This window comes from Sus scrofa, chromosome 1, assembly GCF_054392235.1.
Source record: "Sus scrofa isolate SSC_HxYL_T2T_F1_AM1 chromosome 1, Sscrofa_HxYL_maternal_Yorkshire_Landrace_v2.0, whole genome shotgun sequence".
Lineage (NCBI taxonomy): Eukaryota > Metazoa > Chordata > Mammalia > Artiodactyla > Suidae > Sus > Sus scrofa.
Genome location: NC_139383.1, coordinates 80,619,831 through 80,637,017, shown reverse-complemented (window position 1 = coordinate 80,637,017; position 17,187 = coordinate 80,619,831). Strand labels below are relative to the sequence as shown.

The following is a 17,187-nucleotide window of genomic DNA, read 5'->3' as shown; positions in this document are numbered from 1 at the left end:
ACCAGATCCTTAACCCATTGAGTAAGGCCAGGCTTCAAACCTGCATCTTCACATACACCACAGCAGTTCTTAAGCCGCTGAGCCACAATGAGAAAAGACATACTTATCTTTGCATTCTAGCTCTATCCCTTAGTGGCAAATGACCATGAGTGAGTTGCCTAAACTGCCTAAACCAGATTAGCTATAGCCTTGCTGGGCACTAATGCTAAAAAGTAACCTAACACTGAAAAGTAACCTATTGAAAGAATAAAATACTGTTAGTAAAATCAAGATGTGTAAACCCTTTCACTCTGATCAGAAATTAGTCAGTAATGTATCTTTTTTTTTTTTTTTTTTTTTTTACTTTTTTAGGGCTGTACCTATGGCATATGGAAGTTCCTAGTCTAGGGGTAGAATCAGAGCTATAGCTGCCAGCCTATACCACAGCCACAGCAACACGGGATCCGAGCCAGGTCTGCAACCTACAGTACAGCTCACTGGAACACCAGATCTTCAATGCACTGAGTGAAGCCAGGGATCTAACCCACATCCTCATAGATCCTAGTCAGGCTCATTAACCACTGAGCCAGAAAGGGAACTCCCATATTGGATTTTTTTTAAAGATCTACTCCATACCCATTAAAAATCATTATTATTTTAAATAAGACTAAGTGGAGGTAAGGACATGGAGAAACTGCAATCATCATGCACTGCTAGTAGGAATATAAAATGACGCAGTGATTATGGGAAACAGTAGGGCATATCAAAAAATTTTTAAAAAAGAACTATCATATTTTGCAGCAAATCCACTTCTGGGTATGTACCCAAAAGAACTGAAAGTAAGGACTCAAACATATATTTGTACACCCAGTTTATGGCAACATTATTCACAACAGCCAAAAGGTGGAAGCAACCAAAGCACTCATTAACAAGTGAAAGGATAAATAAAGTGGGATATATGTATATGATGGAATATTATTCACCCTTAAAAAGAAAGAAAATGCTACAACATAGAAGAACCTTAACAACACTATGCTAAGTGAAATAAGCCAATCACAAAGAGACAAACACTGCATGATTCCACTTATCTGAAGTACCTAGAGGAGTCAAATTCATAGAAACAGAAAATTAAATGATGGTTGCCAGTGGCTCTGGGAGGACAGAAAGAGTATAGTGTTTTTGTTTGGGAAGATGAGAGACATTCTGGAGATGGATGATGGTTGGGGTTGCACAACACTGCGAATTACTCAATGCCATTGAACTGCAAATTTAAAATGGCTGAAATGTAAAATATTATGTTTTGTGTGTTTTACAATAAAAAAAAATGGTGGCAAAACATTGCAAACTCAGAAGCATTCAACAGAATCACGCAATTCCTCCAGTCTTTTTCCTCTCAGTGATTTTACTTAATATTGTTGCTTAACATTTGTTTCATTAAGTTTATATTTGTTTCTTATTCAATTTGAAAATTGCATTTTATTTTTTTTAATTTTTTATTCAAGTGTAGTTGATTCACAATGTTGTGTCAGTTTCTGCTGCACAGTAAAGTGACCCAGTCATACATATGAAAATTCCATTTTAGATATAACTAAAGCTATTAATCAAAGACACACCAAATGTTTTTTCCAACTATCTCAAATTTCTGGATTAGTGTCTTCTACTAATACCCACAGCCGTATGATGAGGTGTAAATTTTAGGAAAGAATGAAAATGAAATTTCACATTAACATCTGATCTTTGTAGTGAAAATCAACCATGGGGTAAAGAAGCACTATTCTGAATATTTTCCTACAAATTTTCACACACACACACACACACACACACACGCACGCACACACAATCTTAGCTGCAAATGATAGTGTAAACGGTTTTCTTTTAGTATAAATCTGAGCAGGACAACTGTTCCAAAGGCAACACACATATGCAGATAACAGAAACTTTTTTAAAAAAAATAAGTCCTCCCTTCTGTGAATTAATTACTAGGCACTGTGAGCAATTTACGTGGTGCCAGTGGGGAGCGTACTGCTATTTAAGGCTCCTCTGTTGGGGAGACATTTTTCTGGTGTTTGTGCTGTATATATTTATCCCATCTGAGAGCTTGTTCCTCACACCCTTTTTCTTTTTTGAAACAAGTCTAATAGCCTTTTTCCCCAAGGTGGAGGGACAGGAGGTTTATGTTTTCCCCACGGCAGCCATGCTAGAAGACCACTCAATAATCAAGTTATTAAATACACAGGACTCTCTGGGCTCTTTCTTATCCTCTTTGCTAGGTCTGCTTGCTACTTCAGAGATGCATTTTCCTGGATTTCTGATTATCTTCTTTTATTCCCAATATTCCCTTGTATTACCTCCAATAATTTGACCTTCAAGTTTTCCACCAACATTCCCCCATGAATCTCCTCAGTCTAGTGGACCCATGCTAGCTAGACCTGTATGAGGCCAAAGGCATTTGGTTTGTGCAGCACAACGAGGACACATCCTGCCCCACTCTAATCATCCTAACTAGTACAAAGGCTGGAACTATGTTTTCTGATGGTAAGTGATGTCAATAGCAAAGAACTTCCATACAAAAAGCATATTTGCTGATCTTCATCTGGCAGTTAAGAACTGCTTGGCTTTTTTTTTTTTTTTTTTAATTATTGGATACTTTTTTCACATCTTGGGTATTATTAGGACACCTCGGGGCACCATTCCTATTCCCAGAATTTGTTCGTAATACACAAAAAAATATTGGCAAAGGGCAGCAGTGAAAGGCAGGAAGTACAGGAAAAGCATTAGATGGAGGTGGAGGAGCAGAGGAAGAAGGAAGATGAGACACATATAAGGAATCATCATGGAAAGATGACAAGAAGCACTGGATGTAGGAACCTGAAGTCTAGATACTAAGGTATCTTCTGCCTTCACAATAGTCAGTCATATAGCAAACACAGAGAAGGGAAGCTAAACCACTCTGACCTGAAGACTAACTTACAGTTTTCTACTTGGGTGCCCTGGCAAACTAAAACATCACAATCGTTTGCCACTAAAAATAGTGAATGAGGTGTGTGTGAATTATATTCTTTACAAATTAAGGATAATTTCAATAATCGCCGCAGTAACATCCCTCTCACTTGTTTTCCATTATGTTCTCATGGAAGCAAAACGGGTGGAGCTGCTTTGCAGGGAATTGTGTTTATACTGCTAAATATGACACCTCCATGTATGCTCGAGACTGATGAGAGTGAACATTTACTTTTTTAATTTTGTTAAAGTATAGTTGATTCACAATGTTCCTGCTATATAGCACAGGGAACTGTATCTAGTCACTTGCGATGGAACATGATGGAGGATAATGTCAGAGAAAGAATACATATGTGTGTGCATGTATGACTGGGTCACTTTGCTGTACAGCAGAAACTGGCAGAACATGGTAAATCAACTAGAATACAAAAATCTTAAAAAATACACTGTTCCTTCCATTTCTGCTGTATAGCAAAGTGATCCAGTCAGACATATATATATGTATATTTTTTTGAAAAATGACATAGTCATACATATATATACATACATATATACATTTTTTGAGAGTGAACATTTAAATGGTTTACTTTACGATGTATGTGCATTAAACCTGCTTTTAGAAGTCCCAAGCTAGAGTTCTCGTCATGGCACAGGGGAAACTAATCTGACCAGGAACCATGAGGTTGTGGATTTGATCCCTGTGCTCGCTTAGTGGGTTAAGCACCTGGCATTGCGTGAGCTGTGGTGTAGGTTGCAGACGCGGCTGGGATCCTGCATTGCTGTGGCTGTGGTGTGGGCCAGCAGCTGCAGCTCTGATTCCACCCCTAGCAGCCTGGGAACCTCCGTATGCCATAGGTACAGCCCTAAAAAGCTAAAAAAAAAAAAAAAAAAAAAAAAAAAAAAAAAAAAAAAAAAAAAAAAGAAGAAGAAGAAGAAGGAGAAGAAGGAGAAGAAGGAAGAAGTCTCAAGCCCCTCCCTCACCACACATTCAAAGGTCTCCAGCTCTGTATTTCCTACTTTTTGCGACCATAAATGGGAGTGTGTGGCATCCTTGTGAAAACTCTCCTCTGCATCTACAGAGGTGAAAGAACGGTCTGGACAAGCTGCTTCCTGCCGTCCTGCATGCCCCTTTGCCTACATTCCTGTGACTGATTTGTGTGCTACTTTACGGCTATAAAGCATCACTATGTATTTTGATTCTCATAACTCTGAGGTGGGCAGTTGTTACCCCATTTTATAGGCAAGAAAAAACATCCTCTTAGATTGTATTCTATGTATGGTTTGATGTATGAACTACATTTCACCTGGAAGACACTTTCCAAAATGCTCAAAAATGTGTTTTCCTCCCGTTTCTTGCTACGTTGAATCCAAACACCTTTGCCTGGTTTTACTTCTGCCCCCAGATGTGAGACTTACACCCTGCTTGTCCAACCTTAGCTTCCACCAGTCTTCCGTAATGAAGAGTCAGGCATGTCTTTGGAGGAGAAGGATCTTCAGGTAAAATTAAATTCTAGGAGCACTTAAGTGTGCCTGGCCTACCTCCATGAGACAGGTACTATGACATCCCCAGTTTGCTGATGAAACTGTGCATCTAATGTGAGAGAAACGGGGTTTGAACTAAAGTTTCTTTTTCATGTCTACTGTAATACCTCTCTCTAAGCCCTGAACATGCCTTGTGGAGGTGTCCTCCAAAAGTGACCATCTAATATCCCCTCGCAGTCCATCACTAACACACCCCCTGAAAAGAGCAGTTGAAACAACATGTTGACAGTTATAACTGAGAAGATGGGTTCAGATGTGCCCTGGTATAGCCACATGTCAGCAACCTCTGTCCAGGAAAAGGTGTTTTCAATTATATTTTTAAAAGAAACAAAATTAAGGTCCGTGAGGGGACCTCACCTTGCAAAGACTAAACTCACCTTTCAATTGGGCTCATAATATTGAGAGTATTTTCTATCCTGCTTTAAGAAAAAAGACCTGTGGAGAGTAAGAGATGGGGATTTATTACGCTGCTATTACTTTACAGCTTTTTATTATTACATTTCCTCTTAATTCTATTGAAAAATCCATACCCTGTTTGAAAACAGATTTTTTATTAGATTTTCAACTTATATTAATGCCCTCTGCCATATTTAAAATATCACAGCATTATATTTCATTCTTGATTGAGGATAAGGCAGGAGGATATATTCTTTTGTAGCCTTAAGCATCTACTCCGTGGAAATTGGCAAACACAGGAAGTATGCAAACATAAAATACATGTTTTGTCCCCACTTAATAAAAAATCTAGTTTTCCTAGTACTAAATAAAATGTTATATAAATAAAAGTGTAAATTGGTTAAACATGGGTTTTAATAGTCCAACCCCCATCCTCTCTGAACACCAGTATTTTAAAATATAACTCCATTGTGAAGTTGATGAGTACCAGAAAGACAGGCAAGAGTATAAAGCTGATCAAATAAGTTGAGAATAAAGCAGAATGCAGATCCTTTGATATAGTTTAGAGAGGTTAGGCAGAAATACAAGAAACAGAAAAATTCAATTCTAAACTAAAGAGGCAGAACATTAAATCAGATCAATATGGATATGGGAAAAAGGATGAAAGAGAAAACATCACATTGAAACAAGATCATTTAACATCCATCCACAAAATGAATCCTGGCATTAGTATTACAATAAGCAGAAAAGGAGACAATTTCAGGTCAATCTAGCCAAAACCTGTACTGCATCTAATGTGGGAAAGCTATCTAGGATCCATGAATTCAATCATGAACCTCTCCTTAAGAAGATTTCCATCTAAAGCAAGGAATACCAGAAATACCTAAGTTTTTGAAGTTCAAAGAGAATATGGTTAGTGTTCCTAAGAATAGAATGAATAAAGGGGCTGTGGAGAGAGTATCTCCCTATTAAAGTCCATAATAAGATTTGAAAGTCATATGGAATTTCAGCAGAAAAGGAAAGTAAGAATTAGTTAGGTTCAGCTCCTTGGTTCTATAAATGTGGAAATTAAAGACCAGAGATGTTAGGAGCCAAAATTTCTCAAAGGACACACAATATTTGGAAGTAATACTGGCTGCTTAGGAACCATAGTCTGGAAGCTCCAAGTATGTCATGTTGTCTCACAACCAAATGTTAAAATGATACTTAAAAAAAAAAAAAAAAAAGCTCAACTACTTCCCGGGGACTATGCATGCTATTATTTCATATTATTACCACTTCAGTGAACTTCAGGATTCTCTCCTCAGCACCACAGAAAATATTTATTCACTGTGTTGACTTTTATAAATATGCCATAAACTCAGACAAAGTGACAAATCAGTCAGGAATTGGCTAAGAGCATTGCTTCCTCATTTACTTAAAACTGTTGCACTCAGTTGGTAGCTAGAAATCCAAATTGCTGTGAAGCAAAGAAGTATTGAACATGAGAAAACAAGCCTAAAGGAAATGAAGAGTTTGATGATGAAGAGCTGAACATGATTTAATACACAAGAGGAAATAAACCAGGAGAAAACAATTTATCCCTGAAAATAAATGAGATAAAAAATTGTTTTTCTCTCATTGAATTACATTTGCCTGGTTATTACCTCATTTCCTTCCTTGGGGATGATTCTCAGGAGCAGGCACTGAGGTAAGGTCTGGAGTACCTGGGGATCACCTCTGCCTCCAAGGTAAGCTCCTCTTGCCTTTTGGAACCACAGTAGAAGCTCTTGTTGCCACAAACAGGGAGATTCATTTTAAGAGCCAAAGCCACAGCAAGGAAAATCATGGCACAGGTATGTTTGCCTCCAACATGCCCTACTCTGTCCATCCTTTCCTCTCCTGGTTTGATCCAGCTCCGTTACTCTCAGTACCCAAGGCCACCCCAAAATCCACTGGGATCTCTTTGAAGAGTCAATGTCGTTCATTTGAATGTGCTCAGTTTGGGGAGGGATGAGTAATTAAGAGGACTCTGTGAAAAGAAATCCCCCCAAACATAATCTTATATATAGATGATTCTGGAGTAGAACATTTGCTCAAGCCTAAATACTTATGAGAAACATAATCTCTAGCATATTGCAAATAATGGCATTTTAAAATATGATATCACACTTTCACATTTATAATAGCTATCTAATACTATCATCCAAATTGAAAAATACACATTTTATTCTCTGTAAATCTGCATTACCATTCCACTTCTCCCACAGAATTTTTTTCTAGAGGACTCTATTATTTTGTTTGAAAGTGTACTGTTATTCAAGTTATCATGCTTTCTGTAACTACACATATTTCATATATATTGTATATACATTCTAATATAATTTTAATATGTCAAGTATAATATTTTGTACTGTATATGAACATATAGATATATATTCATAAATACATTTTTTGGTTTTTGTTTTCAAATGGTCTAAGTGTTAAAAATAAAACCTCTTTCAGTATTGTAATTATTGTTATTACACTATTGGTCAAAATGCTATAAATATACTTTCTTGATAATAATTAAATGTAAAAATTTAACGTTTATTGGAAATGCATTTCTCTCTTTTTTTTTTTTTTTTTTGGCTTTTGTCTTTTTAGGCCCACACCTGCAGCATATGGAGGTTCCCAGGCTAGGGGTCTAATTGGAGCTGTAGCCACCGGCCTACACCAGAGCCACAGCAATGCCAGATCTGAGCCGCGTCTGTGATCTACACCACAGCTCATGGCAATGCTGGATCCTTAACCCACTGAGCAAGGTCAGGAATCGAACCCACAACCTCATGGTTCCTAGTCAGATTCACTTCCACTGCGCCAAGACAGGAACTCTGGAAATGCATTTCTTAATGAGATAGATGGAGCTTTCATTCCTTAATCAGTAGGTGTAACTAAGGGTGAATATTACTTTTTGATAAAATGAGAGAATCCAGCATTAATTTCTTACTTTTCATTTTTATACAGATAAGCATTTTATTACATAAACATTTAGATATGGATGGAAGGACTTTTGCTATAATAATGTATCTCAATTTATTACCCTACTTCTGAGCTGACAAAAGCCATAAGGGCCAACAATTCAATTAGATCCTCCTTTAACTGCAATGAAAGCAAAGAACTGGAATCAAGTTTACTTGCAAATTGGTTTGTTACTAAGCAATTTTACTACCTACTTTCTTACCACCTACAGCAATATTTCCTATGATACCTTAAAACATTCCCCAAAGGGTTTTACTTGGTGGCACAATACACTATAGTAAGATTCTGGACAAAGAAGAGGGTCTCCTTTCTTTTGTAGAGTGAAGAAAGGTGTGAAAAATGGGAAAGGACACTCAGCATGACCTCAGGCTTATTCACAGCTATCAGTTTTAGGAAAAACCATAGAGAATTTGAATATCTAGAAATTAATTCCTTTGAAATTCTTGGTGTCCTTGTATACCTTGAGAAATGTTTGTGTTGCCCCAGGAGTGCCTACTTCCAGTAGGAAGAGTACTGCTTTATAGTATCACTTAACAAATAGAAACAGACAACTAATTTGACTTTGATTTCCTTAACTTTCCTAGTTTTCTTTTGTGGTAGTCCTGTTACTTTCCTTGAATTCTCTGGGACCATAACATCTTTCCTCCTGCCTCTTCCTTCTGTTGGGAAAAGACCTAAAACTCATTTACAATTTTGATGATGTAATTTTGATTGATAATAGCCCAGAGTTGTACATTTTACAGTAAAGTTTATGAATGTGTGTATTAAGCAGAATCAACATAATATTAGAGAAATGATCTTTGATCATGTATTTCCGGGCATTAGGCAAAAGGGACAGAGCTTGAACAACAGATCTTCAGAAGGCACTTCACACAGGAATTTCTGCTCAGAATCCTACTTTGGCCCAACAGTTGCCTACTGAAAGCAACTATGATAAATGCCTGCTGCAAAATATTGAACACAATGATACCCATCATTTAATATTCACTGAAAAGCAAAGACTTTGCAAAGGCAAGATGCTTAAGCTGAGTCCAAACAGTAGTTCCTAATATTTTAAGATCACGGCACCCTCATAAAAATCCATATACCTAAAATTTGATCCCTTGAAGCTTATAGATTCTTCTAATGTCTGTAGATTTTGAGGCTAGAATCTCCACATTCTCCAAAGAGCAAATGCAGACTCACAAGGAGTTAAGGGGACAAGAGTATTTCCTGCAGAGAAAGTAGCACACAAAGACCCAAACATGGCACATTTAGATTAACTGCCAGTTCATCTGTGTAGAAGAATAGGATGAATTATGAGGAGAGGAGAGTCAAAGATGATATAAAAATAATAAACTAGGTTATGAAGGACTTTAACTGGCTGTGAGTATCTTTGGCTCCATTTAATGGGAGAGTTGTCATGTTTGCTAAGGAGTAGTACAAGGTTCAGACAGCTTACTGAAAGATAACTTTGGTTATAGCATGGAAGCTGGATTAAAGGGGAAAGTATTGGAAGCAAAGGGGATAGTTAAATACTAAAATATGTCATGAGAGTTATGATAATGGTACAAATTACGCAATAGCCATGGACACCATAAAGGAGAACTATATTCCAGAAAAAATAAGGCAGAATCCGCATGATTGCATAATCAATTACATGGAAATAGGAGAGAGCAAGAGAAGTAGAAATTAACATGTTGGGTATCTTTTTTTTCTTTTGCTTCAATGACTGGATGATGACAATAGTATTTACTGTGTGCCTACTGTTTATGAAACAGCATGCTAGACACTTTGCATTCATTATCTCTAATCATCGCCATTACCCTGCAAGGTTAATTATATTGTTCCATCTTGCAAGAGAAGATTTTGGCTCAAAGACATTAAAAGTCTTGCTTAAGGCCACATAACTAGAGAGTGCCAAAGCTATAATCCAAACCAGATTTTCCTAATCCCACAACCCAATACTTAAGGAAGAGGTAAATATTTGGGGAGTGAGAAATTATCTTATATTTACATTCGGATTACAATTTTCAAAGTATTTTTTCCTTTGCGTCCTGCCAAATTCCCTCTTCATGGGGTGGTAAAAATGAAATATTACTATCAAACTCCGTTTTGCAGTGGAAATTGACTTGTTCAAAATTGTACAGTTCTTAAAAGTCAACAATGGCATTTAAGGTGGGTGATAATGGCAGGTCTTCTGTCCAGTCTCCATACTGTTTCTCTGTTTCTCTGCTATGTAATTTCACATTTTTCCTACCTGATAGCTAAAAACTACACTCCTAATCCTAGGAATACACACACAATTTGTATGTATTTTTGCGAACATGAATTAGTATTGAGAGACTTATTGAGAATGTAGAATTAGTTCAACTCAGATTCTCACCAACTATTCGGATCCATGAATGAATGTCATATGAATTATGGGCCTTTGAAAAGAAATTTATAGTTTCTCAATTTCTATCTCTCTGGCTCTGTCTTGTCTCTGTCTCTCTGTTTCCCTCCCTCTCATGTACATACACACACATGCAAACATACACCATTATGCCAACTTTTGCCAAAGAAAATGTAAAACAGAATAGTAGAATCTAATTTTTAAGTCCTTAAAAAGCCCTGTTTATTTTCAAATCTCATCTGGAGCTGAGTTCAGGAGTGTAAATTTTGCAGGACAAATTTACGTTAAATGTAAGGAAGAATTTCTGACATAGAGAATTATAAAACATAAAAAAAATGGCTTGCCACTGGAGATGGTAGCATTTCTGTCTTTAAAAGCCTATAAAATAGTGGAGGCTGCCCTTTGCCTGCAGTGGTTTAGATATGGTTCTAAATGGAAGTGGCCTCTTTGGGAAAGTGGTGGACCAGGTGACCTTTCACAGTCTCTCTTAGTCTCTAAATTTCATTACTCTCTAATCCTATTAAAGAGATCAAATACATGCAATAATGCCCACTCATTCAGAGGTCAAGCTTCAGAAACCTCAGGAGTTGATATATAGCTTTAAACTTAAAAGGGGAAAAAAGAAAGAAAAAGGGAGCTCTCAAGCATGAAGAAATATTAACTATAATACTCAGACCATTATACCTATTCTACTGGAAAGATAGAGCCATTCTCAGACCTCTTCTAGAGGTAAAATAAGACATCAGATAAGGATAATAGTGCAAGAAAGAAACAAATCTAAAAGAACAGAAGAATTAAGCTATTTTTTTAAGGGATCTGACTCTTCTACATCTCAAGTCCCTGAAAGCATTACTACGGTATACTATAACTAAATTATTATATCATAATAATTACCCTAAATTTGTATTAAAAATTTTTAATTACTTTAACTATTGACTGTTTAATATATTTATAAATACATATATTTGTTTATAAAATTTTTATTTATAGAAGTTTACAAAAATTATCAAAGTTAAAAACTTAAGAACTTTAGGAGTTCCCATTGTGTCTCAGTGGGTTACAAACCCAACTAGCATCCAGGAGCATGTGGGTCTGACCCCTGGCCTTGCTCATTGGGTTAGGATTCAGTGTTGCTGTGAGCTGCATAGTAGGTCACAGATGTGGCTCGGATCCCATGTTGCTATGGCTGTGGTGTAAGCCAGAAGTCGCAGCTCTGATTCAACCCCTAGCCTGGGAACTTCCATTTGCTGCAGGTGCGGTCCAAAAAAAACCAAAAACAAACAAACAAACAAAAATTTTAAAGGAATAAATCTAAGCTATATGCCAGGTAAGTGTGTATATTTTATTGCCTATTATTTTTAATAATATTTTTAGAATCCGTTAGTAAGATAGAAAAAAATCAGTGTAATAACATAGAGGAAATCTCTCAGCCAATGTGTGTTGTTTTGGAAAGTGGTATAGCAGTTGTTTGGGTTATTCTTACCATCCACTTTAGATCTCAGTCCTATTTAATGTGTAATGGGTTGTTTTTAGATACACATTTCTCACCAACTCATTCTTCTCTACTTAACCTTTCAAATAAATTATTTATATGTCACTTTTCCAAAAGAGTTGAGGTGGCTTATAGAAATAGATAATTATGATACAACAAAATGTAAATAAGTAAATAATAAAGAAAGAAAGAAGAAAATTAGGATGAAAAAAATAGAAGTGGTAAAGCAAGTGCAACACAGGTATAAAATACAAACTATGCATTTTTGTTAGAACCTGTTCTATTGCAAGAAGTAGGCAGAATTGGCTATGTTTTCAAAATTCTTTTTCTTAATTATCTATCATCAATTCAGCCTTGCCACCAGCTCTTCTAAGTTCCTCTCTGCACTGCACAAGAGAATTTGGAAATACATTTCTCAAAATCTCTTTCCCATATTGTCCAGGTTAGAGTATGCTAAGGAAGAACACAGCATGCCTGTGGGTTTGGAAAGCAAAAGTAAAAAGAAGCCATAGTCTATAGAAGCAGAGGCAGACATGAGAATATAACTGCTTCCAATGAGGCTTGAGAATCCACTCCCTTTGCTCCTATAAACTGTAATCTTTAGAAGTGACAAACTTTACACAAGCCACAGATTTTCTGGCAGTTATACAAAACTCTGACTCTTCAAATTATAATTCTTCATACTTGGTAAGCATAGAGTGACTTCTGTTTTTCTGTCCAAATCCTGGCTGGTGTAGTTTCATAGAGGCCAACACCGAAAGAAAGCCTACTAGGCATTTAATTCACCATAGCTATAAAACACGGACAAACCATTTGTTCAAAAGAAATCCAGTTTTCACTGTTATAGAACACTGAAATAATTTTTCCTGGAGTTCTCATAAGGAACAAGTGTTTGACAAGGTTTTTACAATATGCATGATAGTGCATTTCCTGTGACTGTTTCTTATAATGTCCCTCAACACCAGCTGATGGGCATAAATCCAAAAGGCAATTCTTTACAAGCAACTCTACAAGCGGCTAAAACAATGCAAAACAAGTATGCAGTTCTCTGATGGCCTGGTTAAATCCAAATACAAAATTTAGAACAACCAAAAAGAGTAGATTTATAACATAAACTTAAGGAAATTTTTACAATATCTTCTACTAGAATAAAATATTAGTAGCACTGAGCAAAAAAATATGTAAGTAAATAAAGCTTCATATACCAGACAATGATTTGAAAAACTGGACAAAGTCAGCTTTGCGGTCTTGATTTCTACAACCACGACCTCACCCTCGAAATCCATCCTTTAGGAATTTATGAATAGCTCAGACTCTTTCCTTACTAGCTTGATTGAACAACTCAATAAGGAGAAGTTTATAATTGGATTTCAACTTGAAAATTTCCCAAATGGTCTCTTTACTAGACTTGCCAAGTTTTTTCCTCCTATGTAGCAATCCTTGCCAAATAAGGCACTAAAAGAATAAACCGAAGTATTGAGCTAATAAAACTGCTACCCATTTGTCAGTAATTTTTGACAAGAATGAAATAGGTATTAATCTCAGATAGCTGAAGAACATCACCAGATTGAAAGTCTTGCAGTTCACGTCTATATTCTCAGCCTCTTTATCTCTCTTACCATTTCTACCATGACAGCAAACAGGCCCTGGAATATCTCTGCCGCATATTTCAGATTTAACTGAAGGGGAAAATGGTTACTTTCTACATAGTCTAAATGTTCAAATTAGGACAATAGTGTACAAAAATGACTACTTATAACAAGTTCTATGGATGTGACATTGAGAAAGGGGAATAAAATAAATAATTTCATAGGTCTCAATCAAGTTTTTTAATAAATATATTTAGGAAGAATATTTTCATGTAGATGTAGCACCAGTCCTTAAAAAAATGACCTGCAAGACCCCAGCCACTCTTCCCCAAAAGCTTCAGCTGTCAAACCTAATATCATATCTGGCATTCCAGTAAACCAACATAATTATTACTTATTTAAGCAACTATTTTTTGAGTATTCACTGGGTGCTCAGTATTACTTAAACCTCTGAAGATATAGTAGTTAAAAAGCTGACAAAAATCTCTTGTTCTTGAGGCATTGATTATATTGGGGGAAGAAAGATCAAAAAGGTAAATAAAATATGGATAATTAAAATGACAGGTGATAAGAAGAAAAAGAGAGCCACAAAGGGGGATAAAAAGTTCAGAAATTGGAGAAGAGCTTGGGCTTATCAGACACAACTTAGAATAGATTTACAAGGAGATCCTGCTGAACAGCATTGAGAACTATGTCTAGATACTCATGTTGCAACAGAACAAAGGGTGGGGGAAAAAATGTAATTGTAATGTATACATGTAAGGATAACCTGACCCCCTTGCTGTACAGTGGGAAAATAAAAAACAATAAAAAAAAAAAAAGAAATTGGAGAAGAGAAGATGCAAGTTTGCAATTTTAAATAGGATGGTTGGGTGGGGTGGGAAACTCACCAAACAAGTAACAAAGGACCTGAAGGAGATGAAGGTGCAAGACATGTGTACATCCAGGGAGTTCTTGCACCTCAGGTGAAGAAAATCTTGTCCAAGGCTTTAGGGTGAACAGCTCAAGCCTAAGCCAACATGAGGGTAAAACTGTTATCTGTACATTTTGGTTGTATTCTTTTAAAGGTAGTGCTGCAGAGGCATGAAGGGGTAAGGAAAGGGCTCACATGTGGGAGCACAAGGAAGCCCGTGGCCACAGGAGTGAGAGTAAAGACTGGAGATGGAGCTGCTCAGAGGATGGTCAGGGGCCATGCTGCTAGGGAGAGGAAAGCCAAAGTGTGGACAATGCACCCAAGGAGCAGAAGCACACATCCCCAGAAGACTCCAGAAAGCTCACCCATTACTGAAAAGAAGGCTACCACCACGCTTTTCTATTATGTGAATAGAAGATAGCTGCAAACAATCGGGGTTACAGGGTTATCGACAAAAGTCAAGAGCTTTCTCTCCAATTATCCCATCATGCTATCAATTCCTGTGATGCCAGCAGAACACAGGCCATGGCAAGAGATGAGAGGCCTCATTATATAGCAGAGTTTAGGACAACAGAACTCTAAATTCTAATTAATAGGCATGGATAACAAAGACTGGATAAATTAGATAAAAAAAAATCTTCCAGGTCTCAATTTTCTCATCTATAATACAGACATAATATCAATACTATAGAAGTTTGTGAACATTATAAATGATATAAATGATAGTAAACTATCCAACATGTGGAAAACACACACTGAATGTTTTATTATGATAAGGTAGCTTTAAGAAAAAAAAAAATTGAAATCCACAAAGTTTGACACCCTAAAGAGTTCCATTGCCATTCTGCATCCTCCCTTCTAAATATTATTACTTTAAATATAACTACTTAAAAGGAAGTACTTCCAGGTAATATAGTTAACAAGACTTCTATTAAAAGCCTTAATTCTAAACAATGACTAAAAGTAGAAACTCCTGGCAATGTGGCAGGAGGTAGGAGGTGACATTTTTGAAATATTTTAATATTTTTCAAGCTTTACACCACAGAGGTGACCACCTGATTTGTCTATTTGTAGGTCTCATCTCAGTCTCAGGAACAATTTCTTGTTATTAGTTCGCCTTCATTTTGCTGCAGCTGATGGCTCCCCTCTCTAGTCCCAACTAACAATCTTATAAGACTATAAATAACCTTCAAGAGTTAAGAAGAGTTGCTCAACAGGGAGTCAGTTAATCAATGGTTACTTAATAGCCACTGATGATTTTGCTCAATTCAACAAATATGAATTATGTCGGGAACTGTGGATGGGAAAAACTATTAAAATGTTCTTCGTCAGACTTGTGGTGGCCAAGGGGGAGAGGGCGGGGTGGGATGGACCCGGGGTTTGGGGGTAGTAGATGCAAATTATTGCATTTAGATTGGATAAGCAATGAGGTCCTACTGTACAGCACAGGGAACTATATACAGTCTCTTGTGATAGAACATGATAGAAGATAATATGAGAAAAAGAATGTGTGTGCATATGTGTGTGTGTATATATATATATACACACATATATATAAAGCTGGGTCACTTTGTTGGACAGCAGAAATTGACAGAATATTGTAAATCAACTATAATAAAAAAAATTAAAAAATAAATACCCAACTACATTTTCCCCTCTGGAAAAAGAAATTTAAAAAAAATTAAATGTTCTTCATGCTCTAGGGAAATACCATTTGAGTCCTTGTATGTTATATGTTTTAAATGTGCTATGTCCAATCTCTGAAAAACTTATAAGGTAGATATTTTTATATTAATTTTATAAAGGAAGAAATGAATTTAGATAGGTTAAGGAGCTTTTCCAGCATATGATGGTATGTAATATTGAAAAAGAGTATGTTAGTTGTGAACATGACTTTATACACAAATGCATGTACCTCTGATGTTCTTTTTTTTTGGGGGGGGCAGTGTCCATGACACGTGAAAATTCCTGGGCCAGGGATAAAACCCATGCCACAGCAGTGACCCAAGCTGTTGCAGTGATGATGCTGGAATCTTAACCTGCTGCTCCATAAGAGAACTCCTTACCATTGATATTCTAAAAGGCTACCATGAATAGAACAAATGGCCAAAATAAGGAGGCAGTAAATGAAGAGATGAATGCTAAAGGAAAAAAAGGAAAAGGACTGATTAAATTCATCAATATCTTGGTCAAGGGATAAATCTATTTTGATTAACTCAAATATACAAATTTTTTATGCTGCATTAACATTCCCCAGAGAAACAGAACAAATAGGGTATTATGACAACAGGCTCACATGTTTGCAGAGACCAAGAAGTCCCATGATCTTCCACCTGCATTTCAGAGAACCAGTAAAGCTGGTGGTGTGACTCAGTCAGAGTCCAAAGGGCTGAGAACCCAAGGGTCTGCAGGTATAAGGCCTGGAATCCAAGGGCCTGAGAACCAGGAGTTTCAGTGTCCAAGGGCAGGAGAATATACACAACTCAGGTCAAAAACAGAGGAAATTCACCCTTCCTCAACCTTTTCTTTCAGCTCAAGCCCTCAAACCATTGGATGCTGTCCACTCGCATTGGTGAGGGCAAATATTTATTCTGTCCACTGATGCAAGAGCTAGTCTTTTCCAGAGGCAGCTTCACAGACATGTCCAGAAAGAATGTTGTACCAGCCTCTGGGCATCCATTAGCCCAGTCAAGTTGACACATAAAATTAATTGTCACATACGCAGTATCTATTGTTGTCAAGAAACTGGTAAAGCGGGGGGGAAGGGATTAAGATGGTGGAACAGAAGGACTGGAGCTCAACTTCTCTTCTAAAAACACAAAATTCACAACTAAAGACTGAGCATTCTACACCCAAATGGGCCGGAAACCTTAAAAAAGATATCCTTCTCCAGAAGAAAAAG

At 36.8% G+C, this 17,187-nt stretch overlaps 1 protein-coding gene across 14 annotated transcripts in view; it reads right to left on the bottom strand.

The window, feature by feature from the left end:
• Window positions 1-17,187, bottom strand: part of LOC146406165 (uncharacterized) — an 888,277-nt gene that overhangs the window by 669,224 nt on the left and 201,866 nt on the right. For 6 of the 14 annotated variants that reach the window (XM_084963663.1, XM_084963630.1, XM_084963680.1 and 3 more), the window contains one exon: window positions 4,899-4,956. The exons of the other annotated variants lie outside the window; for them this stretch is intronic. In XM_084963663.1, the coding sequence (XP_084819789.1) occupies window positions 4,899-4,915 (17 nt within the window). In that variant the 5' untranslated portion in view covers window positions 4,916-4,956. Of the gene's footprint in view, window positions 1-4,898; window positions 4,957-17,187 lie in introns of those variants that run through there. 14 annotated transcript variants of the gene reach the window in all.